This window comes from Cynocephalus volans, chromosome 3 (assembly GCF_027409185.1).
Source record: "Cynocephalus volans isolate mCynVol1 chromosome 3, mCynVol1.pri, whole genome shotgun sequence".
Lineage (NCBI taxonomy): Eukaryota > Metazoa > Chordata > Mammalia > Dermoptera > Cynocephalidae > Cynocephalus > Cynocephalus volans.
The window spans coordinates 66,098,860-66,120,076 of NC_084462.1; the positions used below are offsets into that span (position 1 = coordinate 66,098,860).

Here is a 21,217-nt window from a genome sequence, read left to right on the forward strand (position 1 = left end):
GGTCCTGGGTTATTCATTCATGTGCTCATTTAATAATTTATAATTACAGTGTTTCTGAAGATTGTAATGATTCCGAGCTCAGAGAGGCTTACCCCCTCTCTTGGGAACAACAGGCTATAAATATAGCAAGACAGCCACATTTGGTAGATATGTGCCAGGCCCTGGTCAACTGCTGAAGGTAAAATGGAGGACAAGACAGCCATAGTTCATTTACCCATGGAGATAATGAAATCAATGAAAACCAAGATATGTATGAGTATCTACTATATTCAGCTCCGCTTTGAGAAAAACAAAATGAGACAAGGTCCCTAGCTTCTCCTGCAGGCAGTTAAGGCACAATATTGAACAAAGTTTAATAAAATGATAAAATATGGAGTCAGGTGCAAGTACCTTAGTAGACAGGAGAAAAAGGAGTCTAAAGAGGACTGGATAGGTAGGAAGGATTCCTGAAAGAGGGAGTATATCTAAAGATGGTTAGGATGGGGAAGGGGGCACATTGGGTACAGCCATGAGGAACCTGGGCTTCAGACTGGAGACAGAGACAGACCTTGTGAAAATCCCCCCTATAACTTAAGAGAACAGCAGAGGGGTGATTAGCCTCCTCCCAAACCCAGTATCTGTCTGCTTTCCTCTGTCAAGCTATCTTGCTCAATTGCTGCTGTAGTTCCAGGCCGTACATTGGGATGTTCGAGTTCAGCTATTTGTGATCTTAGCCAATGACTTCGCCTTTCTGATTTTACACAAAATCAGCCGTTAGCTGCTATGATCAATGTCATTATTTTTTATATCCCCCCTTTTTTGCTTTCATTAGTCCTTGAATTAACTCCTTGAGTAGAGTCCAATCAGCAGTCCCTCCTCAATATTCTCGCTAATCCTAACTTCTGCACAAACACAATCCGATTTGAACCGTGTATAACTTTTTCAATCATCTAAAAACGTAGTTTCTGTATGAGAGTTAAGTGGAAATTCCCCTCCCGAAATTGATTCTACGAATGACCGTCCGATAAACCCCACCATTGCATGCTGAGGGCGTATCAGGAACCCAATTTAGTAACTCCTCTCAAGGATCCAACTTTTGGAGGGGGGGTCATCGTTCGGTTCCTGGTACGCCGCCATAGGTAGGTCTGCCGCGAGAAGTCAGTGGAGAGGAGCACAAAAGAGGCTGACTTCCACGGAGGGCAGCTATTTTTCAACGGGAGAGCTGCGGGGAAGCGCTGGGGCGTGCCTGAAGAGACCGCGTAAGCCGGAGGGAAAGGTCGACGCCGGAGGGGACCAGGGATCCGCCATCCAGCCAGGTGCCCAGCAGAGGGCGTTCTCATAACTCGACAGAACCGACGGACTTTATATGCCTTTCAGGAGAGCGCGGGAATCACCGGGCTATTTGCCGTTCTTGAAAAGCCCACACCAGGACACCCTCTCGCGCTCCGCGCCCTGGAAGACTGACAGGAAGTAGGACGCTTGCTCGCGAAACACGAAAACAACCTCGCGCCGGGGATTTCAAACGGCCACAGAGCTGCGCCCCGGAACCGGAAGCTTTGTAACTAGCGCCACTAGCCGGCCGGCTATTTATAAGGGGAGGGGCCTCAGTGGGAACTGCAACTCCCAGAATGCAGCGCGCAGATTCCGGTTTCCGGCGAGAGGGGCAGAGTGAGTGTTTACACCGGCGGCTCTGCGGCCGGGTTCCTTCCGCGGGACGGGTGAGGGCGCTGGGCCCCGGGCCGCGCGGGCTGGACGTGTGTCGACTAGTTAGCCAGTCCCACAGGAAAGGCGGGGTCGTCACCAGATAGTATCTCTGCCCCACTGCTAGCTATTTGTGATCTTAGCCAGTGACTTCATCTTTCTGAGCCTTGATTTCCTCATTTGTAAAATGCGGATGATAATGCCTGTGTCGGGGAACAGTAGTGAGGATTAAGTGCGATGTAGCATATAAAAAGATATATTCCTCCCCCTATCTTAACCTGGAGGTGGAGGGTACCTTGAGGATGCCTTAAGGTCAGCTGGGCAGCTCCAGCCTTTTCTTTGTCTTCCATACCAGAGGCCTCTTTAGAAGTAATAATGATGACTATAACAAGGACTTGCCTTACTTAACAAGATTCTTCCACTGTCAGAGTTTCTGATTTATTTTCTGGGCATCCATATGTGCCACGCATGGGGACAATAAAGGCGAAAAATTCTAGTCTTTACTTTCAAGGGCCTCCAAAATTTGGGGCGGGGGTGAGGCGGGGGAGCAGGGAGAGACCGAAAAGTAAATAGGTATTTGTAAGATATTTGATAGCCCCTTTGCCCTGAGGGAATGTGGGAAAAACAGAGGAAAGAGGGGGATGGAGAAGGCTGAATTTGGTTTGGTCTTGGTAGGAGTATGCTAAGAGGCCAAAAAGGGAAGAGAAATTACAGGCAGAGTTAGCAGATGAACAGAGGTATAAGATTGGGGAGACCTTTGTTATGAATGGAAGCTTAGTAGCCTGTACTTATCTGTTGTGGCGGGACAGGGTAGAGCTCTGTTGGGAAGGAAAGCTGGCAGGGGGCTGAATGTGAGTTGTTTTTGTAAGCTAGGCCGTGGAGTTTATTTAGTCTTTTTCACAGAGATGGTTTGGAGCCATTGGAGGAGTTTCTAAACAGAGAAATGACTTGATCAGATCTGTGTTTTAAAATGATGAGTAGGGGGGCAGCATGGACATTTGATAAGGAGAGGCAAGAGGCAGGGAACTGGTTATAAAGCTGTTGTAATAGTTCAAAAGAGTTGATGAAGAAAATTGGACATAGATGTACAGATGGGAGAAGGTTGGATGATGTCATCTGACCTCACAGCATTCCTATTAGGTTGGATGGTGTTTTTATGTCCACTTTAAAGATGAAGAGGTCTAGAGAGCTGAGTTCTTCGCCATTCATGATAGGATGAGTAAAGAGAGCACCACAAATTGTAGTTCTGGCCTGATGTTGCATCCCGTGTTTCTCTGGCAGTGTCATGCTAAATTGTCTCTCATTCAACCCCTTGTTGGGTGGGGGTGGAGTAGGTTGGTGGCCTGTCCTTCAACCACTAAGGCTTTGTTCTTTTACAGGGAGAAAGAGAGAGCGTGAAAGAGAGAGGATGTCTCTCTCAGAATGGCACCTAGCAGTGAAGCTGGCTGACCAGCCACTTGCCCCGAAGTCTATTCTTCGGTTGCCAGAGACAGAGCTGGGAGAATACTCGCTAGGGGGCTATAGTATTTCATTTCTGAAGCAGCTTATCGCTGGCAAACTACAGGAGTCTGTTCCAGACCCTGAGCTGATTGGTGAGTCTCTGTGGACTGGGGTTGGGTTGTTGGCTCTGATCTCTTTTGGGGGAGGATACTTCTGGAGTTACAAGAGTAAATTAAGGGCTTGGGATTTCTTGCTTCATAATGTTAATACTCCAGGAGAGTGAGTGTTGGGTGAATAGAAACACAAATCATATAATAAACCTATTTGTTGCCATTTCCTTAATAATGACATTGTTGAATTCTTTCTCTGAAAGAGTGAAAATTTAGGGTGGGTTAGGGGCAGGGGAGGATGCTTAGTATATGGCATTTGAGGTAAGTCTTAAGGGATGATTAGAAAGGTTTTTGTTTGCTTGGTTGATAAGAGGGAAGGCAGTAAAAAAAAGGAAGTGAAGATGGCAAGGGCATTCTAGGTAGAAGAAGGAGGAATTTAAGTATAACAATTAAATTATACCATAAATTCAATTTATGATAGCTAAGGTATTCAACTGGTGGAAAGAGTGTGTGCAGCCATACCAGGATTGGGCTCATTCTTTTTTGTTGTTGCATTTCCTTTCATTTAAATTGAGCAGTCTCCACGATGTTATGCTATAGAGCTTTTCTGTGGATAGATTCTGTATAACTTTATTTTATGAGTTTGTACTTGCTAACAATTGTTAAAATATATTTATTAATTAAGAGTATCTTTTAAAGCACATACCATTTTATAGGGCGCTGGCCAATCAAAATAAGATTCTCAGGGGATAGAAACTATCTAAATTGTTTTGAGGAGCAAAATATAAATGGACAGTTCTTTTTTAAGATCTGATCTACTGTGGCCGGAAGCTAAAAGATGACCAGACCCTGGATTTTTATGGCATTCAACCTGGGTCCACGGTTCATGTTCTGCGCAAGTCCTGGCCCGAGCCTGATCAGAAACCAGGTGAGTGAGGGTTTGCCTTTAGACAGGCAGAGCTTCTGAAATATATACAAGAGTCTGTGTGTTTTTGAGGTATGGGGCTGGGTGGAGCAAGGGGGTGATTTACTGAGATGATGATAAGAGATATCTTTTCACTTGTTGGATTAGACTACATTGATAAACAGTCCAGTTGTGAACTTGCTGCCAGCATGCTAATGGAAAGAGGTTTGTTTCTCTGCTTTCTAAGTTCATTACCCACTGTTTTCTAATGGGATGGGGGAGTGAGTTTCTGTTTAAACTCCTTTAGGTTAACAGTTTATTTCTCAGAGAACTTTGTATCCTTTTGTTATCGTTGTTGTTGTTCTTTTTTTTTTTTTAAAAGATGACCAGTAAGGGGATCTTAACCCTTGGCTTGGTGTCGTCAGCACCGCACACTCCCAAGTGAGCCATGGGCTGGCCCTGTTGTTGTTCTCATTAGAAAAGTGCTGGAAACCTCTTGTGCTCCTCTAATGCCGTAGTTCTCTTTTTAGCAAATCTTCCCACAAACTGCCTTAGTTGGTGATTCGTTCAGTCAGCTAACTCCTGGATAATTTGTTTTCTAGAAAATATTCAAACAGTATTAAAGTAGCTCTTGGAGAAAATATACAAAGCCTCTCATTCCTTTTTGATTTATTAATTGAAGGTGCTGCTTGGAATTCATAGTTTAAATTTTGCATTTGTGTTTTAAAAGCTTCACCAAGAAAAAAGCTAAGCTTTGTAAAAGAGTTTATCTATGTTAAACTGGCAGTTCAACATGTTTTTTTATAATGTTCATGATTGCCATGACTGGTTATCAGCTTGAAATTTACCCTCTTTCCAATTCTAAACATAAAGGACAAAAACATCTTTTTTTGTACCCTGCCAGGAAGTGAGGAAGAGAAGGGCAACCCCTGGCATGCCAGGGTTGGTCTGGCACTCACATCCAGGCCTTGGAGTCCTTTTGTGGAACGTGAGCAATTGCACAGGTCACCAGCATCAGACAAGACCACTCAGATCGTCATGAATAGAGACAAAGACAGGATCCCTATCATTTCTGAATAGAGACAAAATCCTGAACATTGTCCAAAAAGTGATCAAATATTCCTCCATCCTGGTTGATAAGAGTGACTAGTGCTTCTTTCTCTACCAGTGACAGCTTTCACTTTGCTCTAGTTTTCAACTTCCATCTAGATAAGAGTTATTAAGATACCCAGTAATAAAATCACCCCCATTTCCTGACAACATTCAATTCAGAATATAACCCTGCTTCTTTAAACTTCCCCTAAAGTCACTGAGCCAAAGCCCAAATCCTATAATAAATCCTTTCTAATATCCTCTTATTGAGTTGCCCTACGGTTCCCTATGGTGCTCCACTCTGTACTGAACAGTAAACCCACCTTGTTCAAATACCTGTGTTGCCGCTCTGCTCTTTGGCTGGAGGGCATTGACAGAAGGAAAGTAACATTGGCAGCTTCTGTGAGCCAGTTTTTTCCCCTTTAATATCTTGTTTTATCATTACAGTGGCTCTGCAGTGCAGGTAACAGCATTAGCATTTTACAGATGCAGAAAAAGCAGTAGGAAGTTATTTATTCAAGGTCATCTACTTAGAAAATGAATGCAAAGCTGGGCTATGGACCTAGGTTTTTCTGGCTCAAGAACCCCTGTTCTTTTCACTGGGCTGGCTGCCTCCCACTTCCAAAGGGTGCATTTAGCTCAGAGATGTTGCAGAGACAACTGATTAGCTGATTACTGGCTTAAGACATTATAAGTCCTTTTCCTCCTACCTTCTGCCTGGAGATTTATTTTTGAAACAAACGGACTTTTTATTGGAAGATGAAAATAAATTTTTACATCTGCAAAGATACGGTACTGTGACAGTATTTTAGATATTTTCTCCTTGAGTGCTCTTCTTGCAAAAGGAAGCACATTTCTTGTTCTCCCACTCAATTAGCACCGGTAGGAGGAAAACCCATCCCTTCCCACCTGGGTCCCTTTGGTGGTTCTCCATGGTGGGTTATACATCCCTTCAGGATCTCACCTCAGCCTACTGTTTGAGCAGGGCTGTGTACTCTGAGCTCCAGCCACAGAAAACAACTTGCTGTTCCTTTGAAGCACCGCATTCTTTTATTCTCCCATGCCTTTGCACATGTTCTCAGTTAGGCTTGGAATACATTCTCCCCCCAGTAAACATCTGCTCTACCTTAAGTACCCCTCTCAAATGGTCTCCTCTGGGAGAGGAGACCATCTCTATGTCCTAGCCCTCTCTTTCAGTGATGGCTGTCTGCCTCTGTGTTCCTAGTGCCCCAGCTGGGATCCATGTCTCTGCTGAGGTCCTCAGCATAGTATTTTGTAATCCTGTATTTGGTCTAGTCTTGTTTCTCTTACTGGTCTAAGAGTTCCTTGATGGCAGGGATTCCTATTTTTCACATTCCTGTGCCTTGCCCAAAGCTGGGCTTGGAGTAAATGCTTAGTATGTATTTGCTGAATGAATAAATCAGGTAATTTACTTAAGACGAATATTTTTCAAAAGAGACAACCCTCATGATTAGGAATATAGGTAAGGACGTGGCTGCTACACTGAACCCCAAAAGTGCTATTCACAAGTACTGGTCCTTGATGAGAACAACCACACTTTAAAAAGTGTGACCCAGAATGAACTCGCTACCTACTTCCCCTCCTTTTACCCAAATTTCTTCACCTGTGAAATGGGCTGATGTCCTAAATGGTAAGGTAACCAAGTAAAACTAAGACAACTGCTACACTTTCCCATATATATGAATCATAATGTCCAGAGACTGAAAAGGAGTTTTAGGCCAAGTGAAACACTTGCTATTGGGGGTGTTTGTTTGGTGAAAGTTTAAGAGCCTTAGAAGTACAAGTGTGTTTTCTTCATCCTTCTTTTTTTTAAGATTCAAAATAATATTATAGAAACCTAAAAGAAAATATCAAAGGAAAAACAATTGCCCCTGATCCTGTCACCCTGCCTAAGTGCTGTTCTTCCTGTTGTCCCCTCCAGCCTTGGACCATACGCACACTGACACATTTTACATAGTTTTATCTCAGAATGCAAATACAACTGTGTTCTATTTCTTTCTCTTAACATATTATGTCGATATAGTTCCATATAGTTAGGATGGATTGCAGCACACTTATTTTAAATCACTGTGTAAGAGTCTGCTGAGTTGATTATACCTTCCTCCTTTTCATATGTAAGAAATCTAGAATTCCTGCAGTGGGATGAGGGTCAGATCAGTCTCTTTCATATGGTAAGATTCTCCTCTGCTGGAACTTGAATATGTTTGTTTGCTTTAGCTACTGAAGATGCTTAAGAGACTGCAGTTTTCACATCTGTGGCACAAATGGCTTTTTCTCAATTGGCAGGGCACTCACATTCCTAGGAATGATAAGGGAAGAGAATGCTGCACCTGGGCATATGCTGAAATGGTGTTGCTGTGTCCATGGCAGAGACAGAGCCTGAGCTGTAGGGTAACTGTGTGTCTTGTCCCCCAGAACCTGTGGACAAAGTGGCTGCCATGAGGGAGTTCCGGGTGCTGCACACTGCCCTGCACAGTAGCTCTTCCTACAGGGAGGCGGTGAGTGCGTACTGCAGCCCCCAGCCAGGGCTGCAGGAGAGGGTGTGAACACTGTTGAGTGGTGTAGAGTGGGAGCTGGAAGCCCGTTGCCATGGCAACCAAAAAATGTTCCTCGGGGAGTTTTTGCCCTGTCTGTAGGTCTCAGTAGAGCCCTATCTTTCTCAAAAGAGCATGTCTCAGCCAGGCACTGTTGATTCCCTCTAATGATAATGATACCCCCTTTCCTGATACTGGCCTCATGGAATGAAAATGGTGACAGCCAAAGGATGCATATACTGTTTCTGCTGGGCCTCATTCTTTGACTTTCGCTGAACTACCTGCCTACTGCCCCTTAACCTGGATTTCTTCACTGTGCAAATGGGCTCATGACTTTCTATAGAGAGTTGGCAGGCAAAACTAATACAGCTGTGAACTTCCCATAATATATGTATATGAAATATAACTGTGTGGAGATTGAAAAGGACTTTTGGGACCTAGAGAAATCTTTGTTATTGGGCTTGTAATGAGAGGTTTTATTTTGGAAACACTAGAACTGTAGGTGGGGGAAAGGAACACAGAGATTGAAGGTTTGCTTCAGTCTTGCTTTTTCTTATTGTTTGTTTTCCCTCCAGTAAGTCATGATCTCAGAGCAAAAACAGGTTCATCTGTTTCCAGGGCTGTTGTTCCATTGTGATGGTATATGTGCAAGCACTTAGAGGGAGGAAGTGCTTCAGCAGAGTGTAGGTATTTGATGAGTGCATTGGGCTAGTTGGAGTGCTTAGCCCTCCCCATTTCTCCTGCAGGTCTTTAAGATGCTTAGCAATAAGGAATCTCTGGATCAGATCATTGTGGCCACCCCAGGCCTCAGCAGTGACCCCATTGCTCTTGGTAAGTGCAGGACTGAATTTAATGAAATAGGGATTGTTGAAAAAGGAGAAACCAGGAGAAGGCAGTTACCCTAAAGACACTTTGACCATCTTTTGAAGAATCACTGGTCTTGTGGGAAGAGGGAGTTTAGTCAAGATGTGTTTGATATTCCCAACCCTCTAAGAGCTCTCAGTCTCACAGAGAGATAATGTCCTAGCTAACATCATAAAAGAAGGTATGAAGATTCCAAATGAGGGCAACAGTTAGCCCAAATAAGAGCAATCAGGGAAGCTTCCCACACAGGGAAAAACCCAGAGATGTGGGAGAAAGAGACCGGTGTGTTGGTACTCAGTGTATGACTTAAAGGCAGGGGGCGGTGGATAGTGAACATCCCCACCAGAACAAGATGGAGAATACTTGGCTTGTGCTGCTTGGTGCTTTGTTTCTTCCGCTTCTCAGGAGGGCTGGTTTGTGGTCCTAAGTCCCTGTTGTGTCAATTGCTCTGAGACCTAAAGCTTCTTTTCCCTCCTGTATCTGGCCAGATTTCCATTTTCTGAGGTGAGCTGTGTTTTCTTTCAGGGGTTCTCCAGGACAAGGACCTCTTCTCTGTCTTTGCTGATCCCAACATGCTTGATACGTAAGTGTAACCCTCATATTAGAGGGTACCTTATCTCTCCACATGTGGTCAGGCCAGAAACCTAGTTGTCACCCTGGATCCCGCTCTTGGAGCCCACCTCTGGTCTATCACCAAGTCTACCTTCTAAATATGTGAGGAGGTGAGAAAAAGCAAAGGCTACTTGGGGAACAACGAAGCCCAAGGACAAGGACATGTGAGGAGTGTTGGGATGAAGCAGGATTCTGAGGGAGAGGGCTTTGTGGGCCAGGCTTAGTTTAGATTTCATTTGGTAGATAATAGGGAACATGTGAAGGATTTTAAGTTGGGGAAAGGAGAAGCAGGTTTATAGATCTGTAAAATGTTAGAGCTGGAAGGGACATGACCCCTTATTTTGCAAGTGAAGAAAACAGCCACACTCTGGGAAGAGAAGAGACCTGTCAAAGGTTGCCCAGTGTAGTAGTGATGATGTCTCGATCAGAGACTGAACCCTGAGCCTACTAGGCTATACATTTCCCATCATGCCTTGCCTGAGTGAAGGTGAAGAATCTGCATGGAACCTAGGAACTGAAGGCCTTGCGGCTGTTGCCAGGGGCAGATCAGCAGAAGGACAAAGCTTCCTAGTGGAAGATGCTAAAGACTGAGGAATTTAAGGGCAGGCACAGAAGCCTTTGTTGTTGTGAGGGGGCACCCAGAACTCTTGTCATGGCTGAGGGTGCTCTTTCTTTCTTAGTCACCATTTGGTTTCTTCCCGCTCCTGTCCTAGATTGGTGCCTGCTCACCCAGCCCTGGTCAATGCTATCGTCCTGGTTCTGCACTCGGTAGCAGGCAGCACCCCAATGCCGGGGGCTGACTCCTCCTCTCGGAGCATGCCCTCCAGCTCGTACCGGGATATGCCAGGTGAGCCCCAGAAAAGCGTAACGTAGGCCCCTCAGGAGGTGGCAGTGGCCCAGGGATTTGCTTTACTCAATAGCTATGTATAGCGTTGGCAGAGGGTGTTCCTTGGGAACTCTTGGTTTGAGTCAGGAAGTGCATCTGTCCTGTAATTTTCCAAGGAGAGAGATGAAAATATGAATTTGGAGAGTAACTTGAGCTGAGATTCTGGAGCTGCGCCTATGCCTTTCTGTTCTTCCTCCTGAAATCTGTTCGCCCTCCTCCAGGTGGCTTCCTGTTTGAAGGGCTCTCGGATGATGAGGATGACTTTCACCCAGTAAGTGGCCTGGCTGCCTGCCATTAGTGGGAGATGGTGCAAGGAATGAGCTCCTCCCTGGGACCTGGCACTCCCAAGGCTGGGAAGTGGTCATAGGCCATTTGGGGGCCAAGACCATGTCATACTGTTTCTTTTTCTGGATTCCTTTCTGAACATGGGAGCTTAGGAAGTCTCCCTAAGCACTGCTCCTGGAGTGGGGTGGGATTCATCTGGGAATTTCACAGTGCTGCTTCCCTGATTGTGGGTGCTTCTCTTCTCCAGAGCACCCGGTCCACACCCTCTAGCAGCACGCCCAGTTCCCGCCCAGCTTCCCTTGGGTACAGTGGAGCTGCTGGGCCACGGCCCATCACCCAGAGCGAGCTGGCCACTGCCCTGGCCCTGGCTAGCACTCCAGAGAGCAGCTCTCACACACCAACTCCTGGCACCCAGGTATGTAGAGAGGATTGGGAAGATCAAGGTCAGACCTCCAAGGGAGAAATTCCCCAGCACAGAATAGATTTGCATTTGCTGACCCTGGTGCTAGGTCTGGTTTGAGATGAACCTTGGAGCCCTGGTGGGGATTTCTTGCAGCTCTGATGACTTCCCCCTTCCTTGCCTTTAGGGTTTAGCACAGTCCTGATTGATTCCTTTTAGTAGTTCAGAAGAACCTTGCCTCACATAATGTGCCCTTCCTTGACCCTGACACGGATGAGACATCACCGGCTTAAGCATTCCTGGTGACAAATCACTCCAGCTTCCAAGCCCATCTCTCCCAGTGTTGGGGTCTTAGGGTGGGTTGAGGGCTTGGGGTCCGTGTCCCTGGAGTGGAAGAGAATGGAACCTTTCCTGCCCCACATAGAGAACTTTTAGGTACCTCTGAGTGTTGTCTCATGGCAGGGCTCTGTTGGGAGGCAGTAGTTGGGTAACCTAGGAGCACTGTGGGGTGATGTGACAATAGTGGGTATCTGCTATGAGATTGAGGTGGCTCTGAGGGTGGCACTGACCACTGATTTGTCTCTAGGGCCATTCCTCGGGGACTTCACCACTGTCCTCTGGTGTCCAGTCAGGAACACCAATCACCAACGATCTCTTCAGCCAAGCCCTCCAGCATGCCCTGCAGGCCTCTGGGCAGCCCAGCCTTCAGGTCGGTCTTCTCCATTTTCTCGTTTTTATGTGGCTTCTTCATTACTTTGGATGCTAAGCCTTTTTCTGCTCTCTGGAGGTCCTTCTTACTTGGCATACTTTGCTCTAGAAACAGCTGGGGCATGGCAATGTGACAGGCGAGGCATGTTCCCAGCAAGGGCAGTTGTCCTTGTAGCTTCTACTCCTGCCCCCAGTGACCATGGCCTGATTCCACTGATTGCCTGGCCTGGAGAATCATGACAGTTTTAGTCATGCAGTCATTCATTCATTCAGTGAGCATTGACTTAGCATTGCACATGTATAACCCAGGCCCTGGGAAGGCCTGGGTTCAGATGCTGGGACAAGGGGCACCAGGCAGGTACTGAAAGGGGGAGCAACAGGCAAGAAGCCCAGCCATTGCTTCTTCTTTTGTTGAGGTGAGGGCCTTAGTTGGGCACAACTTTTCTGAGGAAGGTATGTTTAAGCTGATTGTCAGAGAATTAATTAAAGGTTAGCCAGGCAGGGAAGGGGTGTTTGAGGTAGGAGAGGGATGATTTCCAGGTGGAGGCAAGTACCTGTTTGAGCAAATATATGGAGGTATATGCCACATACTGAAAACTACAAGGCTAGAATACAGTGTCCTAGTGTAGAAGATCCTGAAGATGGAGCCAGAGAAAGAGAGCTTGAGCATGAGTGTCAGGAGCCTTGAAGGCCAACCTAAGGAGAGTTGACTTGATCTACAAGTTACCAGGGAGCCCTGAGAGGTTTGAAGGAGGGGAAAGGTCATCCAGCAGTTAAGTGAAATACCTAAGGGCCCAGCATTTTGTCACATGCCTCCCTGTACAAGTTAAACTGTTTGTTTCATGGCTGTTTCCTTTACTTCTCACAGTAAGCCTGTGGGGTGAGCTTCATTCCTGGAACTTGTCTGGGGTCATAAAGCCATGAACTAGTAAAGACAGGGTTCAAGCCCATGTGGTTTTCACTCCCCTTGTGGCCCTCATGGACAGTGAGTGGAACAGGAGGAGGACACGTAAACAACTTGTCTTTTCTGTTCTTTTATCTTCCCCAGCTAGATGCCTGTTCACTTTGCTCTCTAGCTCAGGAGCTTTCACACGCTCCACCTGGCCTGTAAAATGGATCCGAGTTGATTTGAGTGACTTTTTTTTTTTTTTTTTTTAAAGGTGACCGGTAAGGGGATCTTAACCCTTGGCTTGGTGTTGTCAGCACCACGCTCAGCCAGTGAGCGAACTGGTTATCCCTATATAGGATCCGAACCCGTGGCCTTGGTGTTATCAGCACTGCACTCTCCCGAGTGAGCCACAGGCCGGCCCTATGATTTGTGTGACTTTTTAAAGCCCTGCACATTTTCACTCCTGCCTGCCTCTCGGAATTTGCATTTCTTCCCCTTCTCCTTTTCATTACCTTCTTCCCCCATGTAAACACATCATTTTCCCTAGGTGTGCACACCCTCCTGTTATGAGTTAGAGATATTAGTGAAGCTGTGAAAGTCCTAGAAGAAAATGTGGGTGAATTTCTTCAAGTCCTTACAGTAGAGAAAACCTTTTGTGGCTGAAACTCAAAATCCAGGAGCCGTTAAATAAAAGAGTTATAAATTTTAAGTTTGTAAAGGTGAAAATTTCTATATACCAAACCAAACAAAAAACATAAGCAAAGTCTAAAGGCTGGCAACAAACCAGGAAAATAGCGTGTAACACGTTACAAAAAGGATAAGATGTCCCTGATGTGTAAGGGTTCTAGAAATTTAAGACCAGTAACCCCATAGAAAAATGGGCAAAGGATATGAGCAAGCTATTCACTGAAAAGGAAGTACAGATGGCCCTTAAACCTGTGTAATTCCAAGTAATCCCATTTCTAGGAATTTATCCTATGGATGTATGTGCATGTAGAAAAATGACACTTGTACAGTCACTGCAGTATTGTTTGTAATGGCAAAAGATTAGAAACAGCCCAGTTATAGTACATTTCAGGATATCCACAGGTTGGAATATTATATAGTTATTAAAATGTTCTTTATGTAGCAGCATGGGAAAATCTCCAGGATAGAGTAGTGATGTTGGTGAAGAGGGGTGAGGTGGATGTTGATTGGGGATGTAAGAAAAGGGTAAATATAGGAATATATACTTATATTTTCTCAAAGAAAAAAAATTGGTTATCTGGGATGGAGGTGGGAATGGATGAAAGTAAGACTTCACTATGTATCATGTTAAAAAAACAAAACTGGTTTTACAATTTATTCCTCTTTCCCCATTTATGTGTGTGTTTGTGTGTGTGTATACATAAAGCAGGAGGAAGAGAGTAATTTAATATTTTGGAATTAAGATGAATAATTTGTGCTTTTCTTTTGTTCCTTAAGCGAAATATTTCCTTTTTTTTACTGTAAAATTTTGATTTGCTCTGTTAACTCTCAAGCCTACATTTAGTCTTCCTAGAAGCCCTGTGCTCCATAGAACTTAGCATCAGCAACTTTGCTGTAGGACTCCCATGTTCCTTCCTTTCCCCTGAAAGCATAAACCTAAGTGAGTCTTCATTAGGATCCCAGCTAACAGCTGCTGCTCACTCCTGTCTTTCCACAGAGTCAATGGCAGCCCCAGCTGCAGCAGCTGCGTGACATGGGCATCCAGGATGATGAGCTGAGCCTGCGGGCCCTGCAGGCCACTGGGGGGGACATCCAAGCAGCACTGGAGCTCATCTTTGCCGGAGGAGCCCCATGAACTCCTTGTCCCTCCTGGGCTCCCCAACAAGTTGCAGAGATTGCTGTCCATGGGAGGCACACATGAAGGTGCCTCCACCTCTCCCCTCCCCAATATACCTGTGGTCAATTCTCCTGCTTTGTCCGGTGCTTGGTCTTTCTGGCTGATCTAAATAGATGGAGGCAGTGGGGCAAGCAAGGTGTGCTGGTCTTAGTGCTGTGACATCAGGGAGCAGGGCTGGTCCCTGGTTTTGGGCCCTGGGTGGAGGATTTTAGACTCACGTCATGGGATGCTGTGTGATACCCACATTCACCTTTGGGAGAGGTTTCCAGCAGTAGTCCTGGACTCCTTGGCACTTTGGGGTGTGGCAGCCTCAGGACATGTACAAGGTTGGAGCAGGGCTGCTGCCTGATCTTCAGGGTGGCTGCTGTGTGACAGCTGTGACCAGAAGAGGAGAGGCTCATGCTTCTGAGATGTACAGTCTAGGGAGTGGCTAGGTAGACTTTCAGGGGGAGCTTGTGGAGGCAACTTGCCTTCCACATCACACCCTCTCCCAAAGACTTCCAAAATATTCCTTGTCCCTCGCCTGGCCTATCTCACCAAACATTCTTTGACACCTATTCTATAATGTTGCCAGAATCCAGGCCTCAGAGCTGTGCCAGGAAGCAGGGCCCTCTTCTCTGTCCTGAAGGCATAAATACAAGAGCAGTTAAATAACAATACCAAACAAGAACACCAACATGAGTAGGGCTCAGCTTTAATATTGAAGAGAGGGCACCAACCCACAAGCTGCTCCTCCATCTGTCTGCGCTCTCGTTCCCCTTGGCATGGTGTTCCCTGTGGCGTTGCAGACATGTCCAAGTGGAGAAAGTAGGTTTCATGTGCTTTGAATACTTTGTTAGGAAAAACTGCCTTGTCCTCAGATGGTATTTTGGTTCATTTGGGAACTAACATGGGTGCAGAGGAGCTCGGAGGTCTGCTCCTGCCCTGTGCCTTAGTGGATGTTCCATCTCCACTATCCTGTCTTGGGCTTTCGACTTCTGCTTGTCTCCTCCTGGGACAAAATGTTTACCCCTTATAAGGACAGCCTGTTCTGTCATTTAACTGGTCCCCAGAGCATCTATCCCTTAGTCCCCTTTCTGCCCTCAGGAACCACACAGAACAAGCCTGCTCCCTCTTCTACATTAGCAGGGCTTTAGTTACTTAGGGAGAGAAGTAGTGATTCACTTGCCTTTTTGACCTGTCCTTCTGGTTTTGGTACCTGGACATACTGTTCTTTCCTATGGATGACCTCCGGATTGTCAGTGATACTCTTAAAGGGAGGTTCTCAGAAGGATCTACTATTCCAGATATGGCCCGAACACTGCCTTGTTCTTTGCCTCGTCTAAAAAATTTGAAAAATTTCTCTGCATTTCCCTTTCAATCCTAGGATTAATGTTGAGAGGTATTTGCATTGGCAGAAAAGATTCAAAACTCTCTGGGCTTCTTGGTGCCAGGCTTCGTTGTGTCTCAGTTGTCTGTGTGGAGCCCAGCTGCCTCTTCGTGGTTGGCAGCAGAGACCAGGAAGCTCTGTCTTTGAACCCTGTGTCTCTTGCTTGTGTGGGGTTGAAACAAAGGCCAGTTCCGTCCTCATGGGCCTGTGTTGGTCAAATGGGGCTGACACAGCCCTTTCTGTCCCCATGGTGTAGCCTGCTTAGAGCTGGTTTCCATTTTGTGTCAACTCTCACCCTGCCCCTGAGGACTGCCTTTAAAGGTGCTAGGGCTCCTTGACTCCCCCACCCCATTATGCTGCAGAACATTTGGGTGACCCTGCCCTATCCCTGAACTGACCCCCAATACCAGTTATACTGCTTCCCAGAATTGAGCTGTTCTCACTGTTTCCCTTTCCCTTCTTTGTCAGCTCTTTCCTCTATGGGCTGGGCAAGTTGGTTTTGCTTCCTGTGGCCATGTTTTAAATAATATATGTTGAATCTGATAAGTGCCCCCACTGAGCCTGGGACTTTCCATGGCCCAAGGACTCCTTCCTCACCATTGTTCCTTTCACCCTTTCAACAAACCTTGACTGAACCTCACTCCATGACAGGTAAACATGATGGCGTCCTTGCTCTCACAGAGCTTTGTTGTTGGTAAGACAGACAGACATGTTTACACTGAAACCTGGTAAAAACTGGATTAGGTGCTTCCAGAGGCTGTGGGGCTCACAGGAAGGGGAGCCAATTTGGGGTGGGTGTGTGTGTGTGGGCAGGTGGGGAGAAGCTTCTTGGAGAAAGTGGCATCTTAGCTGAGACCTGAAGGGTAAGGAAGAATTGGGCAGGAAGGTATATGTGCTGAGTGGGCTGGGAGTGGAGAGAAAATATGGCTCTTTAAGCTCTATCCATCAGGGTGAATAGCAAGGCAGGTAGGTAGGCAGGAACTGGATTGTTTTATGCCATGTAAGGAGTTTAGACTTACCCCATGGATAATAGGGAGTCATAGAATTTTAATCAGAGGAGAGGGTCAGATTTGTATTTCAGAAAGGTATGCTGGCTACAGTATGGTGAATAGATTGGGGGTGGGGCTAGGGGGTGGGAGCAGGCAAGCCTGAGGAAAAGCGACGAGTAAGGAAGTTGTGGCAGCGATGCACTTAGAACCGATGGTGGGCTGGCCTGGCACTGGGGAAGGAGAGGAGTGGGCAGAGAGAGACTTTAGCAGTTAGAATTGATAGCACATCTTTGGAGAAAGTGAGTATACTGTTGTTATCTTCACTGAACGGATGGGGACACCAATGTTCAGAGGGGTGAGATCGTCTGTCCACAATCTCGTGGTTAGAAAGTGGACAAGTTGGCCTAAAAAATCAGGTCTGTCTTACTCTAAAGTCAGGTCTATTTTACACACTGCCTGTGGCCTCTGAATGTGGAGGAATAGGAGGTGATGAGGCTTCAGAGAAGGCTGAAGAGCCTGGGCTTTATCCTGAGGGCAAAGAGCATCCCTGGGAGGCTTTAGGCAGGGTAGTGGGGGACCAGATTTGTGTGAGAGAGAATCTGACAGCTGCGTGGAGGCTGGATTTGTATGAAGTGAGATCAGAGGTGGGTGGCCAGCTAGGAGGCTCTCTGGGTCCTCCAGATGGGACACGGTAGGGGCTTCAGCTAGAGCTGCAGCAGGGGAGTTGGGTGAGGGGAGGGATAGGAGGTGTGAAGGACAGGCTAGATCTGGGGGGCAAGGGAGGGAGTGGGCTGGACGGTGTAGTGGTGTGGCAAGCATAAAGAACTGGGCTTAGGATTTGGAATGCAAGACCAGTTTTGAACATGTTGGAGCTTGAGGTACCATGGTACAGCCACGAGGGGATGTCTTGTAGACCCGTGGAGGTTTGTGGGCTGAAATAATGATAAGGAAGTTTTAAGTTGAACACTGGGCCTATGTCACATGAGAAGGTAATTCAACTTTTCAGGGAAAAGTAAGGGAAAAAGAATACCCACTAAGGAGTTAGGCTTTATAGGAAATGTGACTGATATGAGACACGGAAGGGGGGCAGGATCTGCTTCAGGGAAGGCGAGAGCAGGAGTCACCAAGCTGAGGGAGCAGAAGGAACTAGTGGTGTCAGATGCCGCAGACAAACCTAGCAACAGAAGGGCTGACCTTGGACTTGCCAACTTGAGCTGTGGTGACCTTTGGGAGATGTTATAGTGAAACCAGAGCTAGATTATAGGGGTCGACAACTGAATAGGTGGGGGACAGGGGAGGCGGGGAGAGCAGAGAACTCTTTAGAGAAACTTGCCAGTGAGGGAGAGAGCAGTAGTTGGAGGAGAGAAGAAATTGAGAGTGAGCTTTTGCAGTTCAGCAGAGGTGAAGTTGGAATTGATGACAAGAACTTTTCTAGGAAGCTAAGAGGAAAAAAAAGGAAGAGGCCCTGAAATAGAATATGCAAATATGCAGAGATGGTGAGTTTTCTGAACAGATCCCTTCTCCTGATATAACTCAGATTTGGCTGGGCTGGCGTGGGGTAGGCTGGAGCAGCTTGCTGGGCACATGGGCCCCAGTTCTGCTCCTCGCCTCAGCCCCATCTGGCCTGGGCCCCAGACCAAGCTCTCAGAGCCCTACTCTGGGGTGGCTTCTTGTTGCTTCTCCCACAAACTTCGGCAGTGAAGGATGAGAATGTTGGGGATTTTATTCAGGCTTCCTCTGTCTGCTTACCCAGTCTCTCCAACAAGTTGGGCCCTCTGTGGCCCTGGACTGGGCTCAGGTCAGCTCAACTGTGCCCCTGGTTCCCCTGGCCCTGTCTCCCTCCCATAGACTCTGCAATCACTGGTAGCAGAATTCAGCTTTCTCCATGCTTGAGATGCCTTTCGCAGCGACCCAGGTACTGGCCTACTCTACCTTGGCAAAACTAGCTAACAGCAATGCAGTATAATAGTGCTCATTTATCAAGCACCCTCTCTGTGCCAGGCATTGAGCTACGCACTCACATATGCCATCTCAGTTGATCCTCATAACAACCCTGAAAAGTAGATATTCTTATCCCCATATAAAGATGAGTGCTTCCTGTTAGTAGGACGTGACTATGCCAGAAAACTGGCCTTTCCAGGGCTTGGATGGGATTGTATCAGGATGATTCCATCAATGCACCCACCTGGGGCCTTGTGCCTGGCTGGCAGGCCTGGAAGCCACTCAGAGGGGCTGAAGGGTTTACTAACCACTCATCCTGGGAGTGGCAGCTCCTCAGGTCTTGGAGGAGAATTAGGCTTTTAAGTCAGACTGACTGAGGTTTAGATTGCTTTTCCGGATGACCTAGCTTCTTGGAGCCTCAGTTGTGTCCTGTTTGTCATTTTCTCTCAATTTGTATATGGGGATATTGACAATGTGTATATCAGAGATGCCAGACATTCAAAGATGGGCTGGTGAATTTTCTGGATGGTCACTGGTGTCATATGCCACAGACAAACTGGACAATGAGGCAACTCTAACAAGAGGATCAGAAACAGGGAAAGTCTAAGGTCCTGCAGTGGGGACCAGAAATCTAATTGCTGTTATGCAGGATGGGACCTCATTTCTTCCTCTCCTGGGCTCAGATTCAAACTCACAGTCTTTCTCAACCCAACATCCCAGAGAGCCACTAATGATGGTTGGGAATTGGCCCAAGGATGACCTTGGGCCAAGATCAACTGGATTTAACATCCTGGTGTCTCAATCCAGCAAGGCAGTGCCTTTGGAGGTGCTAGAATCAGGAGCAAGGAAGGCAGTCTTTTCAGCCCTTTGCTGATCAGCCCCCCCCCCCCCAGGTGTTGTGTTCTGATTTAAGGCCTGATCTTTGAAATGGATGGACAAAAACTGGACTACTTAGCACCTAGGAGGGACCCTGTAGAAGTTTGTTAAATGACTGATCATGTCCTAGGAATCAACCAGGATTAGAGAGATTCCCAGGAAAGCTGCTTGAGGGACACATTTGGAACTGAGTTATTTATCCTGGAAAAAGAGCAGATTTAGAAGGCTATGACCTTAAATGGATTAGACATTGTCTGTGTGGCCCCAGAGGGCAGATTTAGGACCATTGTTTGGGAATCCCCCACTGTGGAAAAAGGCTTTGTGTCAAAGCTAAACAAGATGGGCCAGGCGGCCTTGTGAGGGAGCTCATCGTTGCTGGAGGTACGTAAGCAGAAGCTGCATGTCCTCCATACGGGCTGTTGTGAGGGGCTCCCAGGTTGGACTGAATGTCATCTGAGAGCTACTTCTAATACCAAGGATTGAGACTCATGGATCATTGTATTCATGAATGAAAGTGAACTCTTTGTGGGTGATCACACACCTGCATGTGTATCTCCTCACTGAAATGGCCCCAGCAGCCCAAGGGTCATATCAGAGCAGGGAGGGTCCTGGGATACTTCCTTTCCTGTGGAGATCATTTAAAAAGCATATTTAATTCAGTTTACAAGCGAGAAGGTAATGTGGAAGATAGAAATGAGAAAACTTTGTCTCTCTGGTCTAGAGAGGAAGATAGACCAGCGAACAGCTGTTTTAGCTGTTTTAGCTGTAAAAGGAGCTGTTTTAGCTCCTTTTTCTAATTTTGTAAACAGAGAATCTGAGGCCTGTGCTAGGGCAGGGCCTTGCTTAAGTCAGTGTCCAAGCTAGGACTTGATCTTTGGCCTCCCAGCCAAGTTTAGTCAGGAGATTTTGTCTAGATACATTCCACATGACTTCCTCGAGATTTTGCTCAGCCTTGGGCACTGAGCATGGAGGCTCAGAGATGGATTTGGGGCATGGGAGTGGGGTGGAGAGAAGAGTTTGTCTCCAGAAAGTCTTGAGAGTATATGAGGGTACTTCAAAAAGTTCATGGAAAAATGGTGTTAAAAGATATTATGAATCTTTTCATGAACTTTTTGAAGACCACTCATATCTATACAGTCTGTGTTAAGACTCGGCTCTGTTCCAGAGTGGCCACCAGGTGGCGCTCCCACCACAAACCCAGTGCCATGTTGGCCAAGTTTGGGGTTAAGGATGCTGGGCAGTCCCTTTAAGGGAGGACCTGTCAGGCTTTTAGGTGAGCTGAGTGTCCTGATGGAAAGAGGAAAGATCTATCTCTTCCCTACCAGTCCCCTGTCCATCACTGATTATTCCCCTGTGGATTTTTACTTGTTTTGTCTCCCACTTAAGTTGGCTGGCCAGACTCAAGACTAAACAATTTAAGGTAGGGTCAATCAAATAAAAATGTGCTTAGAATGACTAGGACAGAGAACAGTGATGCAGGAATGAGGTGCCACTGGGAACTGTTGACCCTTGGGGCTAAGAAAGGTGATGGCAATTCTGAGAAGTTCTCCATTCATGGTGGACTGAGTAGATATCCAGGAAGGGGTGGGCTCTGAGCTGGCCTAGGAGGAAGAGGCAGGCTTGGCTAGGTGGGGAAGAAGAGGCAGGTGCTTGAGGGGAACATTTTGGCAAAGGTTTGCAGGTGGGCAGAACACTGAGGAGAGGGTGAGGTGTGGTACCAGGGCCTGTACAGCCCAGGGAGGGTTTCCTCTGC

The 21,217-nt window shown here is 46.6% G+C and overlaps 1 protein-coding gene across 3 annotated transcripts; it reads left to right on the forward strand.

The window, feature by feature from the left end:
- The first annotated feature begins 1,584 nt into the window (after positions 1–1,584).
- Positions 1,585–14,360, forward strand: UBL7 (ubiquitin like 7). 3 transcript variants are annotated; one of them, XM_063090329.1, is made up of 11 exons: positions 1,585–1,647; positions 3,060–3,272; positions 4,039–4,158; positions 7,663–7,745; positions 8,528–8,612; positions 9,171–9,228; positions 9,971–10,104; positions 10,365–10,414; positions 10,676–10,843; positions 11,415–11,537; positions 14,110–14,360. In XM_063090329.1, exons 1-11 carry the CDS (start codon positions 1,608–1,610, stop codon positions 14,245–14,247), a joined length of 1,212 nt encoding a protein of 403 aa, XP_062946399.1. In that variant the 5' UTR covers positions 1,585–1,607; the 3' UTR covers positions 14,248–14,360. The 3 variants fall into 3 exon arrangements, with proteins under 3 accessions (XP_062946399.1, XP_062946400.1, XP_062946401.1); XM_063090330.1 differs by having other exon boundaries at positions 1,633–1,697; XM_063090331.1 differs by lacking the exon at positions 1,585–1,647 and adding an exon at positions 1,941–1,992.
- The last annotated feature ends 6,857 nt before the right edge of the window (positions 14,361–21,217 follow it).

Bases quoted from the DNA above. Each gene is read 5' to 3' on its own strand.
- UBL7 (XM_063090329.1), top strand. From the start codon at position 1,608: ATGCAGCGCGCAGATTCCGGTTTCCGGCGAGAGGGGCAGA. The intron at 3,273-4,038 runs GTGAGTCTCTGT...TTCTTTTTTAAG, and splicing joins TCCAGACCCTGAGCTGATTG to ATCTGATCTACTGTGGCCGG. The intron at 10,105-10,364 runs GTGAGCCCCAGA...GCCCTCCTCCAG, and splicing joins CTCGTACCGGGATATGCCAG to GTGGCTTCCTGTTTGAAGGG.